The sequence below is a fragment of the Eretmochelys imbricata genome, chromosome 15 (genome assembly GCF_965152235.1).
Source record: "Eretmochelys imbricata isolate rEreImb1 chromosome 15, rEreImb1.hap1, whole genome shotgun sequence".
Classification (NCBI taxonomy): Eukaryota; Metazoa; Chordata; order Testudines; family Cheloniidae; genus Eretmochelys; species Eretmochelys imbricata.
The window spans coordinates 10103042-10125153 of record NC_135586.1 but is presented as its reverse complement, the minus strand read 5'-3'; the positions used below and the strand labels follow the sequence as shown (position 1 = coordinate 10125153).

The window sequence follows — 22112 nt, the reverse complement described above, 5'->3', positions numbered from 1 at the left end:
TTAATGCTGCTTGTACATGCTGCTGGTCCAGGTTTTTCTATTCACTATATCCTGTCAGAAAAAAAACAGTACACACGTCATAGTACACAGCTCAGTGAATACATCTACTCCACGCACAGCAGCAGTCGTCAAATAAAGCAAACACCAGGCTACTTTGCACCAATGTAAAGGGGCCTTAAAGTCAGTATAAAAGCAGTTTTCCCACACAGGTCCTTTTCCACTACCAATGTAAAGTGGCCCTGGTGTAAATGATAATCAGGCCCCAGGTGTTTGGATGGATTAAGAGTGAGACAGATAATATGGAGAATATTATAATGCCATTATTTATATCAATGTTACACTCTCCACTGAAACACTGTGGGCACCCTCATCTTGAAAAGCATTTAGTGTTAAATAGAAATGGTCCAAAGAAAGGCAACAAGAATTAGTAGATGCACAGGAAGACTTCTACTGGAGAGAGATTAGAGGTTTTCACACTAGGAAATGAAGACTGGGAAGTGAAGAATATAAGAAAGGCCATACTGGGTCAGACCAAAGGTCCATTTAGCCCAGTATCCTGTCTTCCAACAGTAACCAATGCCAGATGCCCCAGAGGGAATGAAAAGAGCAGGCAATCATCAAGTGATCCATCCCGTCGCCCATTCCCAGCTGCTGGCAAACAGAGGCTAGGGACACCATCCCTGTCCATCCTGGCTAATAGCCATTGATGGACCTATCCTCTATGAATTTATCTAATTCTTTTTTGAACCCTGTTATAGTCTTGGCCTTCACAAAGTCTTCTGGCAAGGAGTTCCACAGGTTGACTGTGCACTGTGTGAAAAAAATACTTTCTTTTGTTTGTTTTAAACTTGCTGCCTATTAATTCCATTTGGCAGCCCCGAGTTCTTGTGTTCTGAGAAGGAGTAAATAACACTTCCTTATTTACTTTCTCCACACCAGTCATGGATTTAATAGACCTCTATTATATCTCCCCTTAGTTGTCTCTTTTCCAAGCTGAAAAGTCCCAGTCTTATTAGTCTCTCCTCATACGGCAGCTGTTCCATACCCCTAATAATTTTTGTTGCGCTTTTCTGTACTTCTTCCCAGTCCAATATATCTTTTTTGAGATGGGGCAACCACATCTGCATGCAGTATTCAAGATGTGGGTGTACCATGGATTTATATAGAGGCAACATGATATCTATCCCTTTCTTAATGATTCCCAACATTCTGTTTGCCCCCCACCCCTTTTTTTTTTTTAAACTGCTGCTGCACATTAAGTGGATGTTTTCAGAGAACTATCCTCAATGACTCCAAAATCTCTTTCTTGAGTGGTAACAGCTAATTTAGACCCCATCATTTTATATGTATAGTTGGGATAATGTTTTCCAATGTGCACTACTTTGCATTTATCAACATTAAATGTCATCTGCCATTTTGTTGCCCAGTCATCCAGTTCTGAGAGATCCTTTTGTAGCTCTTCGCAGTGTACCTGGGACTTAACTATCTTGACTAGTTTTGTATCATCTGCAAATTTTGCCACCTCACAGTTTACCCCCTTGTCATAAAAATAAAGGGAAGGGTAACCACCTTTCTGTATACAGTGCTATAAAATTCCTCCTGACCAGAGACAAAACCCTTTCACCTGTAAAGGGTTAAGAAGCTACGGTAACCTCGTTGGCACCTGACCCAAAATGACCAATGAGGGGACAAGATACTTTCAAATCGGGGTGGGGGACAAATGGTTTGTTTTGTGTGATGCTTTTGCCGGGAACAGATCAGGTATGCAGCCTTACAACTCCTGTAAAGTGAGTAAGTAATCTAGCTAGAAAATGTGTTAGATTGTCTTTTGTTTAATGGCTGGTAAAATAAGCTGTGCTGGAGGGAATGTATATTCCTGTTTTTGAGTCTTTTTGTAACTTAAGGTTTTGCCTAGAGGGATTCTCTATGTTTTGAATCTGATTACCCTGGAAGGTATTTACCATCCTGATTTTACAGAGGTGATTCTTTTACCTTTTCTTTAATTAAAATTCTTCTTTTAAGAACCGGATTGATTTTTCATTCTTCTTAAGATCCAAGGGTTTGGGTCTGTGTTCACCTGTACCAATTGGTAAGGATTATCATCAAACCTTCCCCAGGAAAGGGGGTATAGGGCTTGGGGGGATATTTTGGGGGAAGACATCTCCAAGTGGGCTCTTTCCCTGTTCTTTGTTTAAAACACTTGGTGGTGGCAGCATACGGTTCAAGGCCAAGGCAAAGTTTGTTAACTTAGGTTAAAAACTTGGGGAAGTTTTTAACCTAAGCTGGTAAGAATAAGCTTAGGGGGTCTTTCATGCAGGTCCCCACATCTGTACCCTAGAGTTCAGAGTGGGGAAGGAACCTTGACACCCCTTTTTCCAGATCTCTTATGAATATGTTGAATAGGATTGGGCCCAGTACAGACCCCTATGTGACACCACTATTTACCTCTCTCCATTCTGAAAACTGACCATTTATTTACCTACCCTTTGTTTCCTATCTTTTAATCAGTTACCAATCCATGAGAGGACCTTCCCTCTTATCCCATGAGAGCTCATGAAGAAAAAGTGGCATATCACGCAGATATCGGAAAAAGTCAGTTGGGTGCGCCTGTTTGCACATTCTCATTACACAAGAAGAGGGAGAGCTACTGCCCCAGTCAAAGGATTCCTCAGAGATGAACGAGAGAAGGAAAAGAAATGGAGAGGCTGGGCAGTAAGAGAGCGGGGGAGCCCAGTGAACCCTACCGCCTTGGTCTGTGATCCTATCAGATTTCAAGCAAAGCAAGGCAAGATTGGGCTACTATTTGGACAGGAGACCTCTAAGGAAACTCTTGGCTTTGAGTCAGTACAAGAATCAATCTCTTGGCATACTGCTAAAGGGCACTGAGCTACTGGAGGTTCTCTACTTCCAGTGAGCTAGACAGCTAAGTCCCTGACCTCATGGCACTTTTCATAAACATAGGTGTGCTGTGTCCAGCCTCCTATGTAATTGCAGCCTATTTCTTTAACTTGTCCCTGAAGTCATTGTTCTGTCTGAAGCGGTTGTGCACTGTTAAACAGCCACGGCATTCCACTCCCCAGAGATGGCTGCATTTCAATGGTGGCTGAGGTGCTCTCTCTTTACACGTTGTACATTAGATTGTAAAGCATTTTGGACGCTATAGGGAAGGAAGGGGTTCTGTAGAGGTTAGATGCTAATAAATGGATTTAACTGTGTGGAATGCACATTGCTAAAGAGAAAAGAACATATTGCACAGCCTGAAGAGAATATATTGTTGTCCTAATTATTTTTGTCCTGTTTTCATTATCAACGTGTCCTCTGATAAATCATTTTAGAGAAACAAAAAAGCACTTGTTTCTCCTCCAGGGCTACAAAAAAGATAAAATCTGATCATATGTACATAGCACTGTGTGTGGACAACTTTCACAAATAGCAAGGCAATGAGAATAAGGAGGTTGCTTTTTGGCATGATTATTGCTAGTTAATACCAAAAAATGAATCAGTAATCACATCTCTTCTCCTGTTTGGCAATGTTACAATAGATCCTGTGTCTCTTTTCTGATCCTGAAATTTGGTATTTATACACACTAGAATTTTGCATCTGAGGAGATCCATACACTTCATTTTACAGGTAGGGAAACTGAGGAATAGAGCAATAAGTGACTTTCCCAAGGTACACAGTCAGTGAGTTGCAAAGGCTGGAGGAGATCCCAGTATGCCTAGTCAGTCAGTCCTCTGCTCTAACCACCAGACAACACTACCTCCTTTTACTTCTAAATAAGAAATAATGCAAAAATTGCTCTTTTAGTTAATGAGAGTGAACCCTTGAATTATAACACAACACTATGAATAGTATCAGTCTGTCATAGTTGTCAATCTCTTATAATGAAGCTCTTGTTCAAGGAAGAGCTACTTGTATTGGAAATGACCAAACTTTGCTTACCGTTGTGAAGTGAACTACACAATAGATCCCAATAATCAGAAGGCCAATCATGATTGATGCAACAGCAACCCAGAGTGCATTGCGACCCAGTCTTCTTGATCCTTCTATGTCTCCTCGACTATAACTATTTAAAGCCTGCAGAACAGAAACAGAGTTTGTGATTATTGTTAAACAACTCAATCCACCCCTCAGTCCAATGGAGTTCACTAAAAGTTTAGTGCCCTGCATTTTGGGACAATATACAAGACTTCAGAATACTGAGCATTATTTTTAGAACACATATCTGTACTAAGTGAGGTTCATTGTAACAAGGGATTCTGGTTTCCAGTTTCTATTTTCACAAAATTTCAGGGCTTATTCTTGACTACTTTAGGTTTCAATTATGCAGCTCTCAGGTCTTGTCTACACATAAAAAATAATCTGGAATAAATTAGCATGTAAATTCAAAGTGGATTAATTATTCCTGATTAACTCCATGTGTGGATGCCAAAATGGATTAAATTAATTTTGAATAAGGCACTCTTATTCTAGAACAACACATGGAGTTAATCAGGAATAGTTAAGCAGGAACATCTAGTCCAGAATAACTCCCCAGGCAGACAAGCCTTTACTACAAAGAGTAGCCCCACTGAAGTCATCAACATAAGGATTGCTGAATCAACTCTCCTCACACTCATTCCCATGCGTTACTGACTTGCACAATCCTAGAAAAACCTTTTTTTCAGCTTTATATGAATTATGATTTACATGTGAGCAGAAATTGGCTGTTTCATTAGCAGTGAAAAAACCCTAAAAGCTAAAAGAAAACCAAGCAATCTCATGTGTTATTTACGCCGGTTGTATTACGTTAGATGGAATAAATGGGCCCAAAGAGTCAAAGGTGTTAACATGACCCTGTCACTGTCCAGACTTACGCAGTTTTAAACAAGGTCTGGTTACACAGAGACCTCAGCCTGCTTAGTACCATGGCAAACACACCAGTAAAAATCTTTGTCACCCTTTTTTAAAGATACAGAAAAAAGAAGGTTTCAGAGTAACAGCCGTGTTAGTCTGTATTCGCAAAAAGAAAAGGAGTACTTGTGGCACCTTAGAGACTAACCAATTTATTTGAGCATAAGCTTTCGTGAGCTACAGCTCACTTCATCGGATGCATACTGTGGAAACTGCAGAAGACATTATATACACAGAGACCATAGAATCATAGAATCATAGAATAACAGAGTTGGAAGGGACCTCTGGAGGCCATCTAGTCCAACCCCCTGCCCAGAGCAGGACCAATCCCAACTAAATCATCCCAGCCAGGACTTTGTCAAGCCTGATCTTAAAAACTTCTAAGGAAGGGGATTCCACCACCTCCCTAGGTAACCCATTCCTGTGTTTCACCACCCTCCTAGTGAAAAAGTTTTTCCTAATATCCAACCTAAATCTCCCCCACTGCAACTTGAGACCATTACTCCTTGTCCTGTCATCTGCTATCACTGAGAATAGTCTAGATCCATCCTCTTTGGATCCACCTTTCAGGTAGTTAAAAGCAGCTATCAAATCCCCGCTCATTCTTCTCTTCCGTAGACTGAACAATCCCAGTTCCCTCAGCCTCTCCTCATAAGTCATGTGTTCCAGACCCACCATGAAACAATACCTCCTCCCACCCCACTCTCCTGTTGGTAATAGCTTATCTAAAGTGATCACTCTCCTTACAATGTGTATGATAATCAAGTTGGGCCATTTCCAGCACAAATGCAGGTTTTCTCACCCTCCGCCCCCACCCCCAACAAACTCACTCTCCTGCTGGTAATAGCCCATCCAAAGTGACCACTCTCTTTACAATGTGTATGATAATCAAGGTGGGCCATTTCCAGCACAAATCCAGGTTTTCTCACCTGGATTTCTCAGGGTGAGAAAACCTGGATTTGTGCTGGAAATGGCCCACCTTGATTATCATACACATTGTAAAGAGAGTGGTCACTTTAGATAAGCTATTACCAGCAGGAGAGTGGGGTGGGAGGAGGTATTGTTTCATGGTCTCTGTGTATATAATGTCTTCTGCAGTTTCCACAGTATGCATCCGATGAAGTGAGCTGTAGCTCACGAAAGCTTATGCTCAAATAAATTGGTTAGTCTCTAAGGTGCCACAAGTACTCCTTTTCTTTTTGAGAAAAAAGAAGGGGAAACAATTCAAGAATTTGAAATGTAAAGTATTAAGGAAGCCTCCGATTTTAACAGCATCCCTTGTTCCCTTTTCCTTTAGCTGGAGAGAGGCTTTAGAATGAACCCCCCCTGCCATTTCACAGACTCTTAGATGGTACTAAAGCTGGCAATAACAGTCCTCTTGGGGAAAAGAGAAGAAGTGAACTGAAATGGACTGGAGCTGTTGTTGTTAGAATTCAATACTGTTTCCTAACCGACAAGGCAATCGCACACAACAGGCGAAAGAAATGAACAGCACAAGTAGAAAATGCAGCTTCTCTCTGGTATTGATTCTCACTTGCCACCTCACTGCTGGAAAAACACAGGCCCAGCAAATTGTCTCATTAGCCACTCTGAACTTGCGTAAACTTGGGCCAGTATCGGGCTGCTCAGGGCACTGCTTTCAAAGTTTCCTCGTTGGTCATAGGCTTGCAGCAGGGTTGCGAAATACACAGATTTGGCTGGCTAAGCCAGACTCTTATTAGACTGAAGGAGAAAGGAGAGGGACCGGAAAGAGAGAAATAAGATGGGGGAAGGAAAAGGACACATGGGGTGAGTGGAGGGGTATATGACGAAGCCTTACATCCCAGGCAGTAGAAAGGATTTAGTCGGGGCTGGTGGAGGTGGAAATGCCATCTGGGTGCCTTTCTCTTGGCTCTGTCTCGTCAGGCCATCTTTCAGGATCAGGATGACAAAGGTCCTCCAGTTTCCCCAGGAAATGGTGGGGGTGGCAGCCATGGTGGTGAAGCTTGCTCCTTCCCCTTCTTTCAGTCAGCCAGCGTTTCCATCCGTCTGTCTATATTTTCCCCTCAAAGTCTCTTCTTTTATTTTTACATACCCCAAAAGGGAGTGATTGGTGAAATAGCCCATCCCCTCATTACTGTGTCCACCAAAGGCCTAATTTCCGACACACCAATTTTGGTTCACTAATTTCCAGTCCCACACGTCTTTCGTTTATCAGCCATGATTTTAGCAGTGCTTGAGTTATATCAGTAGATCTTTTTGTTTGTCTTTTTGTCTCCTATTTTCACCTTTTCTCATCAACATTGACTGTTACAGGTTATTGTGACACTTACCTTGTCTGTGACAAGAACTGAAATGCGAAGAGAACATGAACAGGGAGAGAAATGGACTGTTATTTATAGCCAGCAGCATGAACAAGAGGTGAACCTGTCTGAAATGCCTTAAATGAACCTTGCCAATTTCTGACTTTTTTCCAGTGTTGATTTTTCAAAGCCAAATTCTGAAGTATTAATTGTGGTATTAATGGGATAGGCAAAGCAAAGAGAGCTAATATAGCACAATAATAGGAATTTGAGAGGAAACTTATTGCGCAGGGACTTTGCGCGTTTAGGTTTTTGTAAAGCACTGCATATTATTAATGATTAACATAATACAAATCCATAGTACTCTGAAAGTTATGCCATAATAATAGTCTGTTTATATTTTATACACACACATGTATCACAGAATCATAGAATCTCAGGGTTGGAAGGGACCTCAGGAGGTCATCTAGTCCAACCCCCTGCTCAAAGCAGGACCAAACCCCAACTAAATCATCCCAGCCAGGGCTTTGTCAAGCCTGACCTTAAAAACTTCTAGGGAAGGAGATTCCACCACCTCCCTAGATAACGCATTCCAGTGTTTCACCACCCTCGTAGTGAAAAAGTTTTTCCCAATATCCAACCTAAATCTCCCCCACTGGAATTTGAGACCATTACTCCTTGTTCTGTCATCTGCTACCACTGAGAACAGTCTAGATCCATCCTCTTTGGAACCCCCTTTCAGGTAGTTGAAAGCAGCTATCAAATCCCCCCTCATTCTTCTCTTCTGAAGACTAAACATCCCCAGTTCCCTCAGCCTCTCCTCATAAGTCATGTGTTCCAGTCCCCTCATCATTTTTGTTGCCCTCCGCTGGACTCTTTCCAATTTTTCCACATCCTTCTTGTAGTGTGGGGCCCAAAACTGGACACAGTACTCCAGATGAGGCCTCACCAATGTCGAATAGAGGGGAACGATCATGTCCCTCGATCTGCTGGCGATGCCCCTACTTATACATCCCAAAATGCCATTGGCCTTCTTGGCAACAAGGGCACACTGTTGACTCATATCCAACTTCTCGTCCACTGTAACCCCTAGGTCCTTTTCTGCAGAACTGCTGCCGAGCCATTCGGTCCCTAGTCTGTAGTGGTGCATTGGATTCTTCCGTCCTAAGTGCAGGACTCTGCACTTGTCCTTGCTGAACCTCATCAGATTTCTTTTGGCCCAATCCTCCAATTTGTCTAGGTCCCTCTGTATCCTATCCCTACCCTCCAGCGTATCTACCACTCCTCCCAGTTTAGTGTCATCTGCAAACTTGCTGAAGGTGCAATCCACACCATCCCCCAGATCATTTATGAAGATATTGAACAAAACCGGCCCCAGGACTGACCCCTGGGGCACTCCACTTGATACCGGCTGCCAACTAGACATGGAGCCATTGATCACTACCCATTGAGCCCAACGATCTAGCCTGCTTTCTAGCCACCTTATAGTCCATTCATCCAGCCCATACTTCTTTAACTTGCTGGCAAGAATACTGTGGGAGTCCATGTCAAAAGCTTTGCTAAAGTCAAGGAACAACACATCCACTGCTTTCCCTTCATCCACAGAACCAGTTATCTCATCATAGAAGGCAATTAGATTAGTCAGGCATGACTTGCCCTCGGTGAATCCATGCTGACTGTTCCTGATCACTTTCCTCTCCTCTAAGTGCTTCAGAGTTGATTCCTTGAGGACCTGCTCCATGATTTTTCCAGGGACTGAGGTGAGGCTGACTGTCCTGTAGTTCCCAGGATCCTCCTTCTTCCCTTTTTTAAAGATGGGCACTACATTAGCCTTTTTCCAGTCATCTGGGACCTCCCCCGATCACCATGAGTTTTCAAAGATAATGGCCAATGGCTCTGCAATCACATCCGCCAACTCCTTTAGCACTCTCGGATGCAACACATCCGGCCCCATGGACTTGTGCTCGTCCAGCTTTTCTAAATACACACACACATATACACAGTGCCATGATTTCGTAGCCACTTATTTAATTATAGCAGCTGTTCTGTAGATAAGGCGGAAAGCCCAATTATGTGCATTTTTCCACGGAAAGCTCAGTGTCCACCCCCCAACACACACACTGTAAAATTCCCAGTAAAAATACTTTTACTCGTATGTGTGTTTTGTGGCCAGCAGCCAGTAGTTTTTAACCTAATTTGATATCATTCCGACAAGTGGATTTAAAGCAGTAGGACTGAGGGAAAAAATAAGTGTCCTTCACAGTTTGCAAAAAGAAAAGGAGTACTTGTGGCACCTTAGAGACTAACCAATTTATTGCATCCGATGAAGTGAGCTGTAGCTCACGAAAGCTTATGCTCAAATAAATTGGTTAGTCTCTAAGGTGCCACAAGTACTCTTTTTCTTTTTGCGAATACAGACTAACACGGCTGTTACTCTGAAACCTTCACAGTTTGAAAATTCTTCTAATGCTTTTTGCCGTGTCCTAGTTCAAAATGATTCGCCTGGGAGATTTCAGATGGGGGTTTACTTGAAAGAGCTTAGTGAGATGTAGTGCACAGGATCAAATTTGAGACACTAGACAGCGTATAAAAGAAGTCATTCACTGGTGAATTAGGAACTCCAGAATCCAGTCATTTTCCTAAAGATTGTCACATTCAGGAGGATGTGTTTGCCTGGCTCAACTACAGTGCCTTAAAGCACACACCAACACACATTCCCACCACAGTAAAGTTTCATAAACACATCTCTGATCCTAAATCTGACAATTAAGCTCCATACTGACATTTGTTGTTTTATGTAAAAAAAAATGTAATGTCATGATCTGGGCCTAAGAAGCACTACTTTGTGCCTAACGACACTTGGGTCACAATTATGACCCATGGCATCTGAGGATCTTTTCCAGAGCCCTATGCAGGCAATGGAAAGAGTCTTCAATGGGCTTTGGATAAGGCCCTCAGTGAAGCATGGAGAATGATGGCCTTCAGCATGCTATTTGTCTTACAGGGAATTTATAAAGTATACCTTTTGCTATGGATTGCGCACAACTGCAAAGAAGGCTGGAGCTAGGGTAACCACAGTACACATCAGTCTTTGTGGTCAGTGATGAGATAGGCCCATGACGGTTTGAAGATCAGGTATTGCAGTGTTTGTTTTCTTCTTACGATGGTGCTGGTGGCACCAGTTAAGGTTGAGTGACTTACTGGGCATTCAAAAGTCTGCATTTCTTTTAATTTTCTGTTCCTCCCATTCTTTTTATTTTTAAATAATTTTTACCTTCAGTGTACTGATATGCACTCTCAATCTTAATTCAGATTGAATTTGGGTGTCCATCTGACAGGGTCAGAAAACATTTCCGTGACTAACCCAGAACACCTTTACTAGGTAGCTTGTCTCCTGTTCCATGCAAAGGCTCTCAGGCTACTGAAGTGCAATTAGAACGGTACCAGATATTACTGCAGAGCCTTCGCTCCCCCAGGACCTGATGTTTAATCTTGGATCGATTTAGCAGCAGTCAGCATTAGAATCAGAGCAACATAATTAGGGGCTATCATCTGCCAGACACCGTATATGCTCTGTTTATTAGTGAACGGGCCAAGCTTTATGGGCCAAATTCATCGATGATGTAACGTCTCTGAATGCAGAGGAATTCAACTAGGGAGGAGGAGGAATTTGACCTTATGGACCAGATTATGCTTGGCCTTGTGTAGGTGTGCCAGGATTAGTGAGAGTGTAAGGAAAACAGCTGGGTGGACTGTTTATTCTGCAAGCTCATTTTCTCTTTTTCATTCCACTGTCTGCAAAACAAAATTATAACATTTTTTCTCATGTTGGGTCAATCAAAACATTTCGTCCTGACTGGACATTAAAAAAAACAAAAAAAAAAACCCACCATACAATATATTTTGAAACAAAACGTCATTTCTAGACAAAAAGTCAAAGCATTCCTCTCCAGAAACGTCAAACCAGATCCTGGCAACATTAGCTGAATTTTGTGTTGGGTTTTTTAAAATGAAACTTCAGCTAAATCACCATGCTCCCAGGAAACGTTTCACTTTGATGAATTGACATTTTCCAGCAGAAAAACATGCCATTGTAACATTTCCAAACAGCTCTTCTAAGGAGCCTCCCTTCTTGTATCTAGGTGCAAGGGGCAGACACCATTCAGGTCCTTGTGCTCCCTTAGTGCCAGAGCCCATCACCCTTACTCACATCAAATAGTACATTCATTACTCACTGAGTAGCCCCTCTGATTCCCATGGGTGGCAGAACTAAACCCATAAAGACCAAATGGGGTGCTGACCCTAAGCCCTTTGCACTACCCAGCAGTGGGAAAAGTTGCACGTAGTCCTCTCAAGGGGTGTAGAAGTGACTCTGCTCCTCCCTACAACCTGGGTGCTAGTCATCCGTCTCTCCCTCAGGCACAAAATATCTGGGAGTTCCCACTAGACATGTGGCATCTGCGGTGCCTTCCAGGCCAGACTGCAGCCTAAAGCCACAGTTCAGCCCTGTGAGTTCACATCTTCCCTGTGTACGGGGCCGTGGATGGCAGCCTCCAAAGCCCATGTAGAAAAAGTTCACGGTTTACTCAGCAAGAGTGGATTGATTTTTCCAACCGCTTCAGAAGTTCTCATCTGTTCTAACAATAGCTGGACACCCACTCTTCATTCCACAGGAGCAAAAGTCAAATCGGATGTATGAAAGTCACTTTGGAAATAGCTGGTGAGAGATGAGCTATGGCACTCCGGTTACTTGCCTTCAACTAACAGAAACCAGCCCAACTGATCATTCTGGCAGAAAAGCAGCGATATGTCATGAGACTCGGCTATTCTGCCCAAGTGGGGAAATGGCCACTCTATCTGTCTTTAAATTAGCACCTGTTTGGTGCTTCACTAAGAGGTCCCTCTATTATTATGTCATGTTGGTCAAAATCTTGCTTATCTACTCAAGCAGTTATTCCAATGACTTTACCAGGACTATCTGCATGAGCAGAGCAAGCAGAGTTTGGCTTGCTATGCTATTTAGATGGACAGCAGGGGAGACAAGGGGATGGTAAAGTGAAACAAGGAACTAACTTTGTCACTCTTTTATGTTAGCAAAAGAAATCTCAGTTTCTCTCAAATTACACTCTTGAGGCTAAATTAAAAGCAGTTTATATGGAAGGGAAGATCCTAGGGTTGGAACAAAGGACTGGGAGTTGGGGATGCTGAGTTCTATTTTGGTCTCTGCCCATGACTTTGAAGATGCCCTTGGGTAAGTCACTTAATGTCTTGTATCCATCTGCAACATGAGTCTAATAATGTTTACTTACTTACCTCACAAGGGTAAGGCTTAATATCTTAGCGTTTTTAAAGTGATTTGAGATCCTCAACTGGAAGATGCGACAGAAGTACAAAACATAACGGTTATTATTTTTAAAGTTGTCAGGTTGGATTTTGTCTGCTACTTGCAAAAAAGGCCCCAATTCCTAAGGGGAAAATAAAAACTTCATCCTACTCTTAGAGCAGTTTGTTACTTCTGGCATAATTATTCCCTGTTGAACACATTATGCAGGCTGAAGTGAAGCTTTTGGCAAGGCAGGGAGCTATAAGTTGTGGCTCTGTAGAACTATTCTAATGTATTTTGGAAGCATGAAGGAGTGCTTCAAAGTGATCTGCATGGGCACTGGATGGATAAATAATTCATACTGCATACTTCAATAAGTAATGCTATTGGAATAGTGTTATTTTAATAAAAATCCATGGGTGAGGAGAAGGCAATTAGCATGAAGGGGCAAGCACCAGATTTAAGAGAGAGCAGCAGGAGAGAGGCTCCTTTGTCAGGAGGCTTATATTAAACAGCATTAAGCAGATATTATTCAAGGATAAAATGGATATATGGGCGGGACAATCTTAAAGCCCACAGAAATCAATGAGAGTCTTTCACTGACTTCAAAGAGCTGTGGATCAAGCCCTTGGTTCTCCACCCCTAGGACACCTTCAGCTGTTATAGAACTAAACCAACCCAACCCCAATCTTATTTCTAGGGCTAACTACTATGTCTAGGGTAATATGTTGATCTGTGCTTAACCTCTTAGTCTTTATCTAGTTTCAATAGCAAATCACAGCCACTTTCAGTCTAATTCCTTATGAAATCTCTCAAATTCCTCTTCTCTTGGTCATTTTTAAGTCAAACGAATTAGAGGCCTGGTTCTGCAAACTCTTGTATATTTCAGCAGCCCCACTGGTGTTAGCAGCTCTATTCATGTGAGTCAGGACTACTCACTCATTTATTCATACAAGAGTTCCTCTGTTCCCTAACTGGCCGTCCTGCACTCATGGGCGTAGAAGGTAGCAGGATTGAGCCCTAAGGTTTTTATTCATTTTAAGTTGCTTTTACTGTTAAGCATTTCCACTGTACAGTGCTTGCTCATAGTTCCTTAGACTGAAATCTGACTGTTCATTGCAAAGTAAAACAGACTAGAGAACCCTCAGCATTTTACAGATGGCAAATACCCTAGAAGTCAGCCTCTCTGCTACACTTATGAACCTTAACAGCCTCTTAGCTGACTTACTTGAAGGCAGTCTGTGCTCCCTGTAGGCCAGATTGGCAGAGCCCTTCCCCGCCTTTGCAGGGGAGCGAGGCTCCCTGTGCTCTCCTGCTCAGACTGACTCTGGTTAAGAGGAGGTGAGCAAGACATACTTGCCCAGTGCTACCAAACCATGAACAAATGGGTAGGGAGGGAGCAGAGAGGGCCAGGGAGTGAGAGGAGAGCTGGCTTCATCTTCCTTCCATCCCATATTAGCAAGCTGGGCACACAGGAATGAGTAAGCCACTCTACACCACTGGTACAGCTCCCCACCACTCTTTCACTTCGGTGTTTGCAGGGATGGACTGACTATATTAAAGAAAAATATCTCTCGTGGGTAAAGCTAACAGCAAGGGCAGATGTGCTTCAGTATAGCTGCCAAGCATTGTTAGTTAGTTATTTAAATTAAAGTAACAACCCCTCCCATGCCTGCCTATACAAGGCTCTAGGCGCCCTAGCACATAATTAGCTATTAGCTACTTTTTAAATAACACGTCCTTTTGATGTTCCCAAATAAACCTTCCAAAGGGAATAATGTCACATGCAAGGAAATGCTAGTGAACGTTCCTCGCGCCGCTGACCAGAACAAACACTTCTACCAGTGCTTTAAAACCACGGAGTGGGGAAGGACCTGCTTCAGAGAGCAACTTCCATCATTTTGCTTCCACACTCCCACCACCTCTTCTATGGACCTCGTGCAATGCCTCTGCTCAAGAAAAGTATTGTACCAGCAGACAAGAGCCAGCCAGCTGCAGCAATGCTGGACTTGGAGTCCAATAAGTTGCCATTATGAGCCTCATACCTTGAGTTCTGGAGTCTGTAGGTCAGCTGCCCACCCTGTGTGAAGGATTCATCCTGTCCCATCAATAATACCCACCCCCCACAGAGAGCAGTGGCAACTTGAAGTCTTTAAATCATGACTTGAGGACTCCAATAACTCAGCTAGCAGTTAGGGGTCTATTATAGGAATGGGTGGGTGAGGTTGAGCCCTGCAATGTGCAGGAGGTCAGACTAGATGACCTTGATGGTCCCTTCTGACCTTAAAGTCCACGAGTTGATGAGAAGTAGCTCTTGAGATGCCACTGCAAATATAAAACCACACGGAGGTTGCCACGGTGCCTCGCTGCTCCACTAAAACAAAAGAGCTGAAGCCGAGTTGTCAGCAGTGGACAACGAGGGTTAACATAAAGGGCCCAACCTTGGTCCTGCTGAAGCCAATAGGCGGCTCACCATTGACTGCAGCGGGAGCAGAACCAGGCACAAAATTAGCAATGGCACCTGGACCAGGTGATCTTCTTCAGGATAGATCTCTAAAGGAGGAGGCACAGAGTCTGATCCGAGCTCAATGAAATCAATGGGCTCAGGATATGGCGTAAAGAAAAGAACGAGGTAGGAATCTGAGGAAGACACTGGAGAATAATTATAATTGTACTTTCCACTTCTGTGGAATCTTTCATCCAAGGAGCTCTCACACATCAATTAATTTAAAATCCAACACCGCTATGAGGTTGGTCGGGGATACATAGAAATCACTTCATCCAGCATTATAAAACAGCTGAATATGGGGTGGAACACATCAATGGTTTAACACCGCACAGCAACATGACACAACAGCTTAAAGCACAAGGGAAAGAAGAATACAAATATCCAATCGGAGTTGTCAGGGAATACAGTTGGGGAGAATGTAATCGCTCAAGTATGAAGTTTGGCCTGAACATTGGGGTAAACACTTCTACTCTTGCAAAAAAAAAAAAAAATGCCAAGCAATCTTTAATGACCTCGAGTAACCAGGACCTCAGTTTTACAGCTTATCCAAAAGACAGCACCTCCAGCATTATAGTGCCACAACCTCATCCTCTTGGATTCACTGATCTCGTGTAATCATGAGTTCTACAAAGGAGGCAAGGAATAAGGAAGAGAGAAAAATAATTAGGATGGGTGGAAAGGTCCATTCAGAAATACTCAAGGAAATAAGATGTAAAATGGATAAGACTGGAGCCCCAATAGTGGGGAGGGTGGAAAGGTCAGCAAAAGCAAGGGAAAAAAGGATCAGAAACCCATTACAGTACATGAATTGCGTAGACGATAACATGTGAGACAGCAGAAGATAGAAAATAAATCTGTCATTTAATCCTGCCGATGGGTTAGATGATACCTTTGGTGTGAACCGTATTTTGGGTCAGCATATCACAAGCATGTTGGAAGGACATGACAGATACTGGGCGCAGTCCTTCTCCTCTTGAAGTTAGTGGGAGTTTTGCTATTGGTTTTGATGGGATCAGGATCAGGCCCATTATGGGTTCTGAAAGTGAGCATACATTTTATATATCTCCTACATTTTATATATGCGCTGAAGTCTTTTCTGAGGTAGCAGGCTATTTGGTTATCTCTGCAGTGTGTATAGTTAGGCATCTTCTGTGAAAAATAAAACACACCACATGGATATGAATGGAAATGCTCAGAGATTCTGAAAAACATTTGTGAGATAAAGGGTACCAACGCCAGGAGAGGTGACAGTGCAAGCGTAACAGGTTCCAATCCAGAACTTGGTGTCTGGTTGGGTGGGGTGGTTCTGGGAGTTGAAGCTCTATGGGGCTCTGTCAAGAGAAGCTTGGACAGGACAGGTTGTCTTTGTAAAACAGGAGAGGTTCTGGCTGGTGGTGATATGAAGACAAAGGGAGAGGGTGGTTAAAAGTTGCAAGGACCGTCCAGCATTCAGGAAGTGCCCTTCCCACAACTGTTTCTACACATCCCATGGAGAAATTTATTTGAGCCTGCCTACAAAAGCCTGCTTGATCTTAAACTGGGATGTGAGCACGGGCATCTGCATACAGGGTGCAGGGTGCTGTGAAGATCACCTTAGGCGTCCATGAGCCACATTCGGCTCTTGGCTGTTACACATTGACTTTAGTGAACGCACAATTATAGCAAATTGATGTTCATGAACCAGCACAGTAAATTCTTGTTCTTTTATATTTATATAGTACCCAGAACATCCACAGACAAAAAGGATGTCACATACCATCAAAGATAGGTCTTCTTAAATCAAGAAAGAGATTATGTGGTATAGATTGTCAAAAACAAAGAAAATATCTACCTGGTGAAATACGACTATAGCCAATGCCTTTCATCTCTGAAAGGCTTGGTAGTCAAGACCACCTTGGAAAGTCTACTTTAACTAATTATCAAATTTAAGAATCAAAATGTGATTTCTGATTTGTTTTGGATTAGTGTGTTTTGATACACATTGTACACATGTAATCATTTGGGTACATATATATGAATAGGTTTACTTTTTACTGAGCTTTGCAGCCTCATTGACGAAAAGAGATGCAATATACAAATATGTTTGTCCTCTCAGTTCCATTAAATAATGGAAGATTACTGATCATATATCTTTTTAGAGATATTAACCAGTCAAGTAATTTTTACCCACACAGCCCCAAGTTAATGGGGCTTCTTGCATTACTAAGGGACTACTCCTTGTGTGAGTAAGGGTTTGCAAGATTGGCCCTTTGTGTCTCAGTGTACTCAGTGCATTAATTTTCATCGGTTATTGCCAAAGAATTCAAACTTACTGTTTTGCTTATTATTGTAGCAAATAAAATTAGTGTCAGGCAATCAGAAAAGCCCATATTTACCGCTAAAAATCACACACCTATAAAAGTTGACTGGCTGAAGAAAAAACACAGCTGTTCCTTTGCCAATCAGAATGCTGCTTTGCTGTGATCATTGTCACACACAAAGGTGTGTTAGAATAAACGTCTGCAATGTTGGTTTAACAGACAAAGTTAATTGGAATAAAACTTTGTGACCAAGATAACAGAACATTGAAGACTTTATTTGAATCATCTTTGCCTCCATGTTTTAGACCTGACAAATGTTTCAGCTTTCATTTATCTGACAGGAGAACATGAGGTTCTGATACTGATTTATGCCACTGACACTATTATCTCCTTAATGGTTTTGGCTCAGTAAGGTACTTAAACACATGCCTAACATTGAAAACAGTGCCATTGACTCCAATGGGACTAGTGCTCCAAGGTAAACGTGCTCAAGTACCTTACTGAATCTGGACCTGTATTCTTAGAAGGATTGCCAACAAAACTGAAGAAAGAAAAAGCTTCAGAACTCAGAACGGCAAATCTCTATCTTCTTTATATCATATGTGAGCAGCACCATGAGACAGCTTCCTCGTGGCCTTGCTAATATTAGTGTCTGGAAACAAACCAGCTGAGTAAAAACTAACCCCAGGCAGGACTGCAATGATGCTGGTGGACAAGGGGAGCACTTGGAAGAACCTGACTGTCTAGCACAACCCCCACCATCAAGGGCATCTGCCCTCAAATTGTCAAGTCAGGCTGCAGACCTGGAGTCCTTTTGGCGTCTTTATTGCATAGAGACATGGTGGCAAAAAAACCACCCACTTCCCCCTGTGACTGGCCCGAAGATGCACTCCATCCCATCAGACACAGTTCAGGCTCCAGAGATTCATGCATTTTGACCCCCAAGCTTGTACACGGTGACTCCTATCTAGGAATGAAACCACATACCCCCAAATGCTCCAAGTACCACAAAACACAAGAGCCCTTCTGCTTATTAACACAGCTGCCCATGAACACATTGCTTTGCGCTCTGTCTCCTTGGCTCCCCACTGAATCTACAGTGCAATTCAAGGTCTCTGTCCTGACATTTAAAGTCCTCAATGGGATTGGCCCTAGCCACCAGAGAGATTGCTTCTTCCTTTCCCACCTAGGCCCTCCACAGCAGGTACCGTTCCTCCAAAACAACAGAACCGTCAACCAACAGGGGGAAGCTCCTCAGTGCAAGAGAAAAAGACTGGCTTCACCCACACAAGAGGAAGAAAGTGAGCTAGAGAGGAGTATGGAGGGAGGCAGGGAAAGAAACCTTTGATGTATTTTATCATGCATGCTCCTCATAGCGATGCCAGTCAAGCTTAGGGTGACCAGATGTCCCTATTTTATAGGGACAGTCTCGATATTTGGGGCTTTTTCTTATATAGTTTCCTATTACCCCCCACCCTCTGTCCCGATTTTTCACGCTTACTGTCTGGTCACCCTAATCAAGATCAGAGACTGGGTATTTAAGAATAATTTAATGGGAAGGCAAGACTGGCTCTGACCCTTTGGTTCTACAGATCAGGAGCATAAAGACGGTACTCTATACTGCAAGAAGATCACTTATCTACTAGGTCAAAGAGAGGCCTGCAGGTGTGTGCTCCCCTATTTTACCCCCTTCAGTTACTCAGCAGGTGTAAAGAGGTAAAGTGTGACGGGAGGTTTAAGATCAAAGGCGGACTTTGTCCAGAACATTATTGTGTTTTTCCAGTGTGTGTGTGTGGGGGGGGGGAGGGCAGAATAAACTGAAAAGAAACAAAAAACAACCAACCCAAATCCTTTGCCAAGTGTTCAGGTGAACCGACAGGAGGAGGCATGCTGCTGTGGTTGGAATTCCCTCTGTACGAGAGAGGGGTTTGAGCAACAAAATGTAGAGCCAAATCTGAGCTCCCCAGAGTTTTACAGCTAGGAGGCCAGCTGCAGAGTTTGCACACGTTGGGGGGGCGGGGGGCAGCCCCCCTCCTGTGCATACTGGAGAGGAGTGGATACTGTGCGATGGGGGTTGTTGCAATGGACACTGAAATAGTCACCACCCCAGGCACTGAAGTGGGAAAGGCCAGAGGCCGGGCCAAGGGACGTCTCTGTCGCAGCCCAGCAGTTCCCCCACCTGATGCCCAGATGGGCCGAGCTAGGACAAGGCTTCGCAGAGCAAAGGGAGGAGGGCGGACCTGAGCAAACCGAGCCCGGCAGGGGCTGATCTCAGCCCGTGGCTGCGGGACAGCCCAGGGCCGGCTCTCGCCGGGCTGGGTTACCCCACGGTGGGTGCCAGGGGATCACGCCCCCCACCCGGAGACGCAAGGGCCAAGGGCATTTGCAAGCTGCCTCCGGGAGGCGGGCAGGGCAGGGCAGGGCAGGGGCTGTCCCCGGCCACTCACCATGATGGAGAAGACGAAGGCCACGATGTTGATGGGGTACGCGGGGCAGAAGCAGGAGAAGATGCTGAGGACCAGGTAGCTCTTGGGCATGGGCGCGGCCTGCGGGGGCTCATGCTGGACGCTGCTCTCGGGGCTGCTGTGCAAAGCCCGCTTGAGCTCCGAGCTGGCGGCGGGCTCCGACATGGGCGGGAGGCGGCGGGGCGGGGGCGCGCGGGGCAGACTCGGCGAAAGGCTCCGCTCTCCGGGCTGGCAGCTCCGCGGAAGGGTCTGAAATGCCAGCGCAGGGCTCCGGGACCTCCCAGCGCCTCGCTCCTCCCCCGCCCCCCCCCCGGCGGCGGGAGCCAAGAGAGCCCGCCCGGGCCAGGCGCGGCGCCCCCTCAGCCGGCGCCTCAGGCGGGGCGGGGCGGGGCGGCTCCCCGTGGTGACCCTGCCCTCGGCCACGGGGGCGTAAACACAGGGGCCGGGCGGGACACACATGAGGGGGGGGCGAACGTGTGGGGAAAGGGCGGCGGACAGCCGCTGAGGGCTCATGAGGGAAGCGGTACAAGCCCCGGACTCTTCCCCTCCCCCCCACCCCCGAAACACGGTCTGAGGCGGCGCCTTCCCGGCCGGCGGCAACGGCTCCCGGGGAGCCCCCAACGTCGGACGGAGCCAGCCGCCTGCGGGCAGCACGTGGCGGGAGCAGCCGGAGAGAAACAGGCGCGTTGCCGGGCTGGGGCAGAGCCGGGGGCTGTCTAGTCAGGGCCCCTGTCTCCAGCCCTGGCCAGCACCAGCCGCTTCAGACGCAGGTGTCAGAGCCCGCGCGCTGCCCCCCACTAAGGCTTGGGCCAGGGGGGTCCCACACGCAAATGACCGCGAGGGCCCCGTGAGGACTAATACATTGGCCTGAGGGCCGCACCACTGACCACCCCCCCCCACCTGCTGCCCTGGCCCAGCCCCCACGCCACCCCTTCCAGGAGGCCCCTGCCCTGCCTCTTCCCACCCCACCCCTTCCCTGAAATCTGCACCCCAGCTCTGCCCCCTCCCTGCCCCCAGGGGGTGCAGGGTGCATCAGGGGGCTCTGGGTGCAGGAGGGGATTTGGGGTGCGGCAGGGGGCTCAGGGAAGGGGGTCGAGGTGCAGGGGTGTGGGGTGCGGCAGGGGGCTTAGGACAGGGGCTCAGGGTAGGGGGTTTGGCTGCAGAAGGGGTTTGGGGGGGCGGGGCAGGGTGCAGCTGGGGCTCAGGGTAGGGGGTTTGGCTGCAGAAGGGGTTGGGGGGGCGGGGCAGGGTGCAGCTGGGGCTCAGGGTAGGGGGTTTGGCTGCAGAAAGGGTTCGGGGGGCGGGGCAGGGTGCAGCCGGGGGCTCAGGGTAGGGGGTTTGGCTGCAGAAGGGGTTTGGGGGGGCGGGGCAGGGTGCAGCTGGGGCTCAGGGTAGGGGGTTTGGCTGCAGAAAGGGTTCGGGGGGCGGGGCAGGGTGCAGCCGGGGGCTCAGGGTAGGGGGTTTGGCTGCAGAAAGGGTTCGGGGGGCGGGGCAGGGTGCAGCCGGGGGCTCAGGGTAGGGGGTTTGGCTGCAGAAGGGGTTTGGGGGGGCGGGGCAGGGTGCAGCTGGGGCTCAGGGTAGGGGGTTTGGCTGCAGAAGGGGTTCGGGGGGCGGGGCAGGGTGCAGCCGGGGGCTCAGGGTAGGGGGTTTGGCTGCAGAAGGGGTTCGGGGGGGCGGGGCAGGGTGCAGCCGGGGGCTCAGGGTAGGGGGTTTGGCTGCAGAAGGGGTTCGGGGGGCGGGGCAGGGTGCAGCCGGGGGCTCAGGGTAGGGGGTTTGGCTGCAGAAGGGGTTTGGGGGGGGCGGGGCAGGGTGCAGCCGGGGGCTCAGGGTAGGGGGTTTGGCTGCAGAAGGGGTTGGGGGGGCGGGGCAGGGTGCAGCTGGGGCTCAGGGTAGGGGGTTTGGCTGCAGAAAGGGTTCGGGGGGCGGGGCAGGGTGCAGCCGGGGGCTCAGGGTAGGGGGTTTGGCTGCAGAAAGGGTTCGGGGGGCGGGGCAGGGTGCAGCCGGGGGCTCAGGGTAGGGGGTTTGGCTGCAGAAGGGGTTCGGGGGGCGGGGCAGGGTGCAGCCGGGGGCTCAGGGTAGGGGGTTTGGCTGCAGAAGGGGTTCGGGGGGCGGGGCAGGGTGCAGCCGGGGGCTCAGGGTAGGGGGTTTAGCTGCAGAAGGGGTTCGGGGGGCGGGGCAGGGTGCAGCCGGGGGCTCAGGGTAGGGGGTTTGGCTGCAGAAAGGGTTCGGGGGTGGGTCCAGCCCAGCGTGCACCGGGGGGCGGGGCAGGCTCCCTGCCCTGCCCCAGCCCCTGCGCCCGCTCCGGGAAGCAGCTGGGTCCTGGGGGAGAGGGGTGGGGC

General features: G+C 46.6%; 1 protein-coding gene across 1 annotated transcript; it reads right to left on the bottom strand.

Annotated features, from left to right (window-relative positions):
• Nucleotides 1-19938, bottom strand: TMEM233 (transmembrane protein 233). Its single transcript, XM_077835345.1, has 3 exons — nt 19756-19938; nt 3944-4078; nt 1-51 (listed from the first exon to the last, which is right to left on the bottom strand). The coding sequence occupies exons 1-3, from the start codon at nt 19936-19938 to the stop codon at nt 1-3; spliced, it is 369 nt and encodes a 122-aa protein (XP_077691471.1).
• Nucleotides 19939-22112: the final 2174 nt, after the last annotated feature.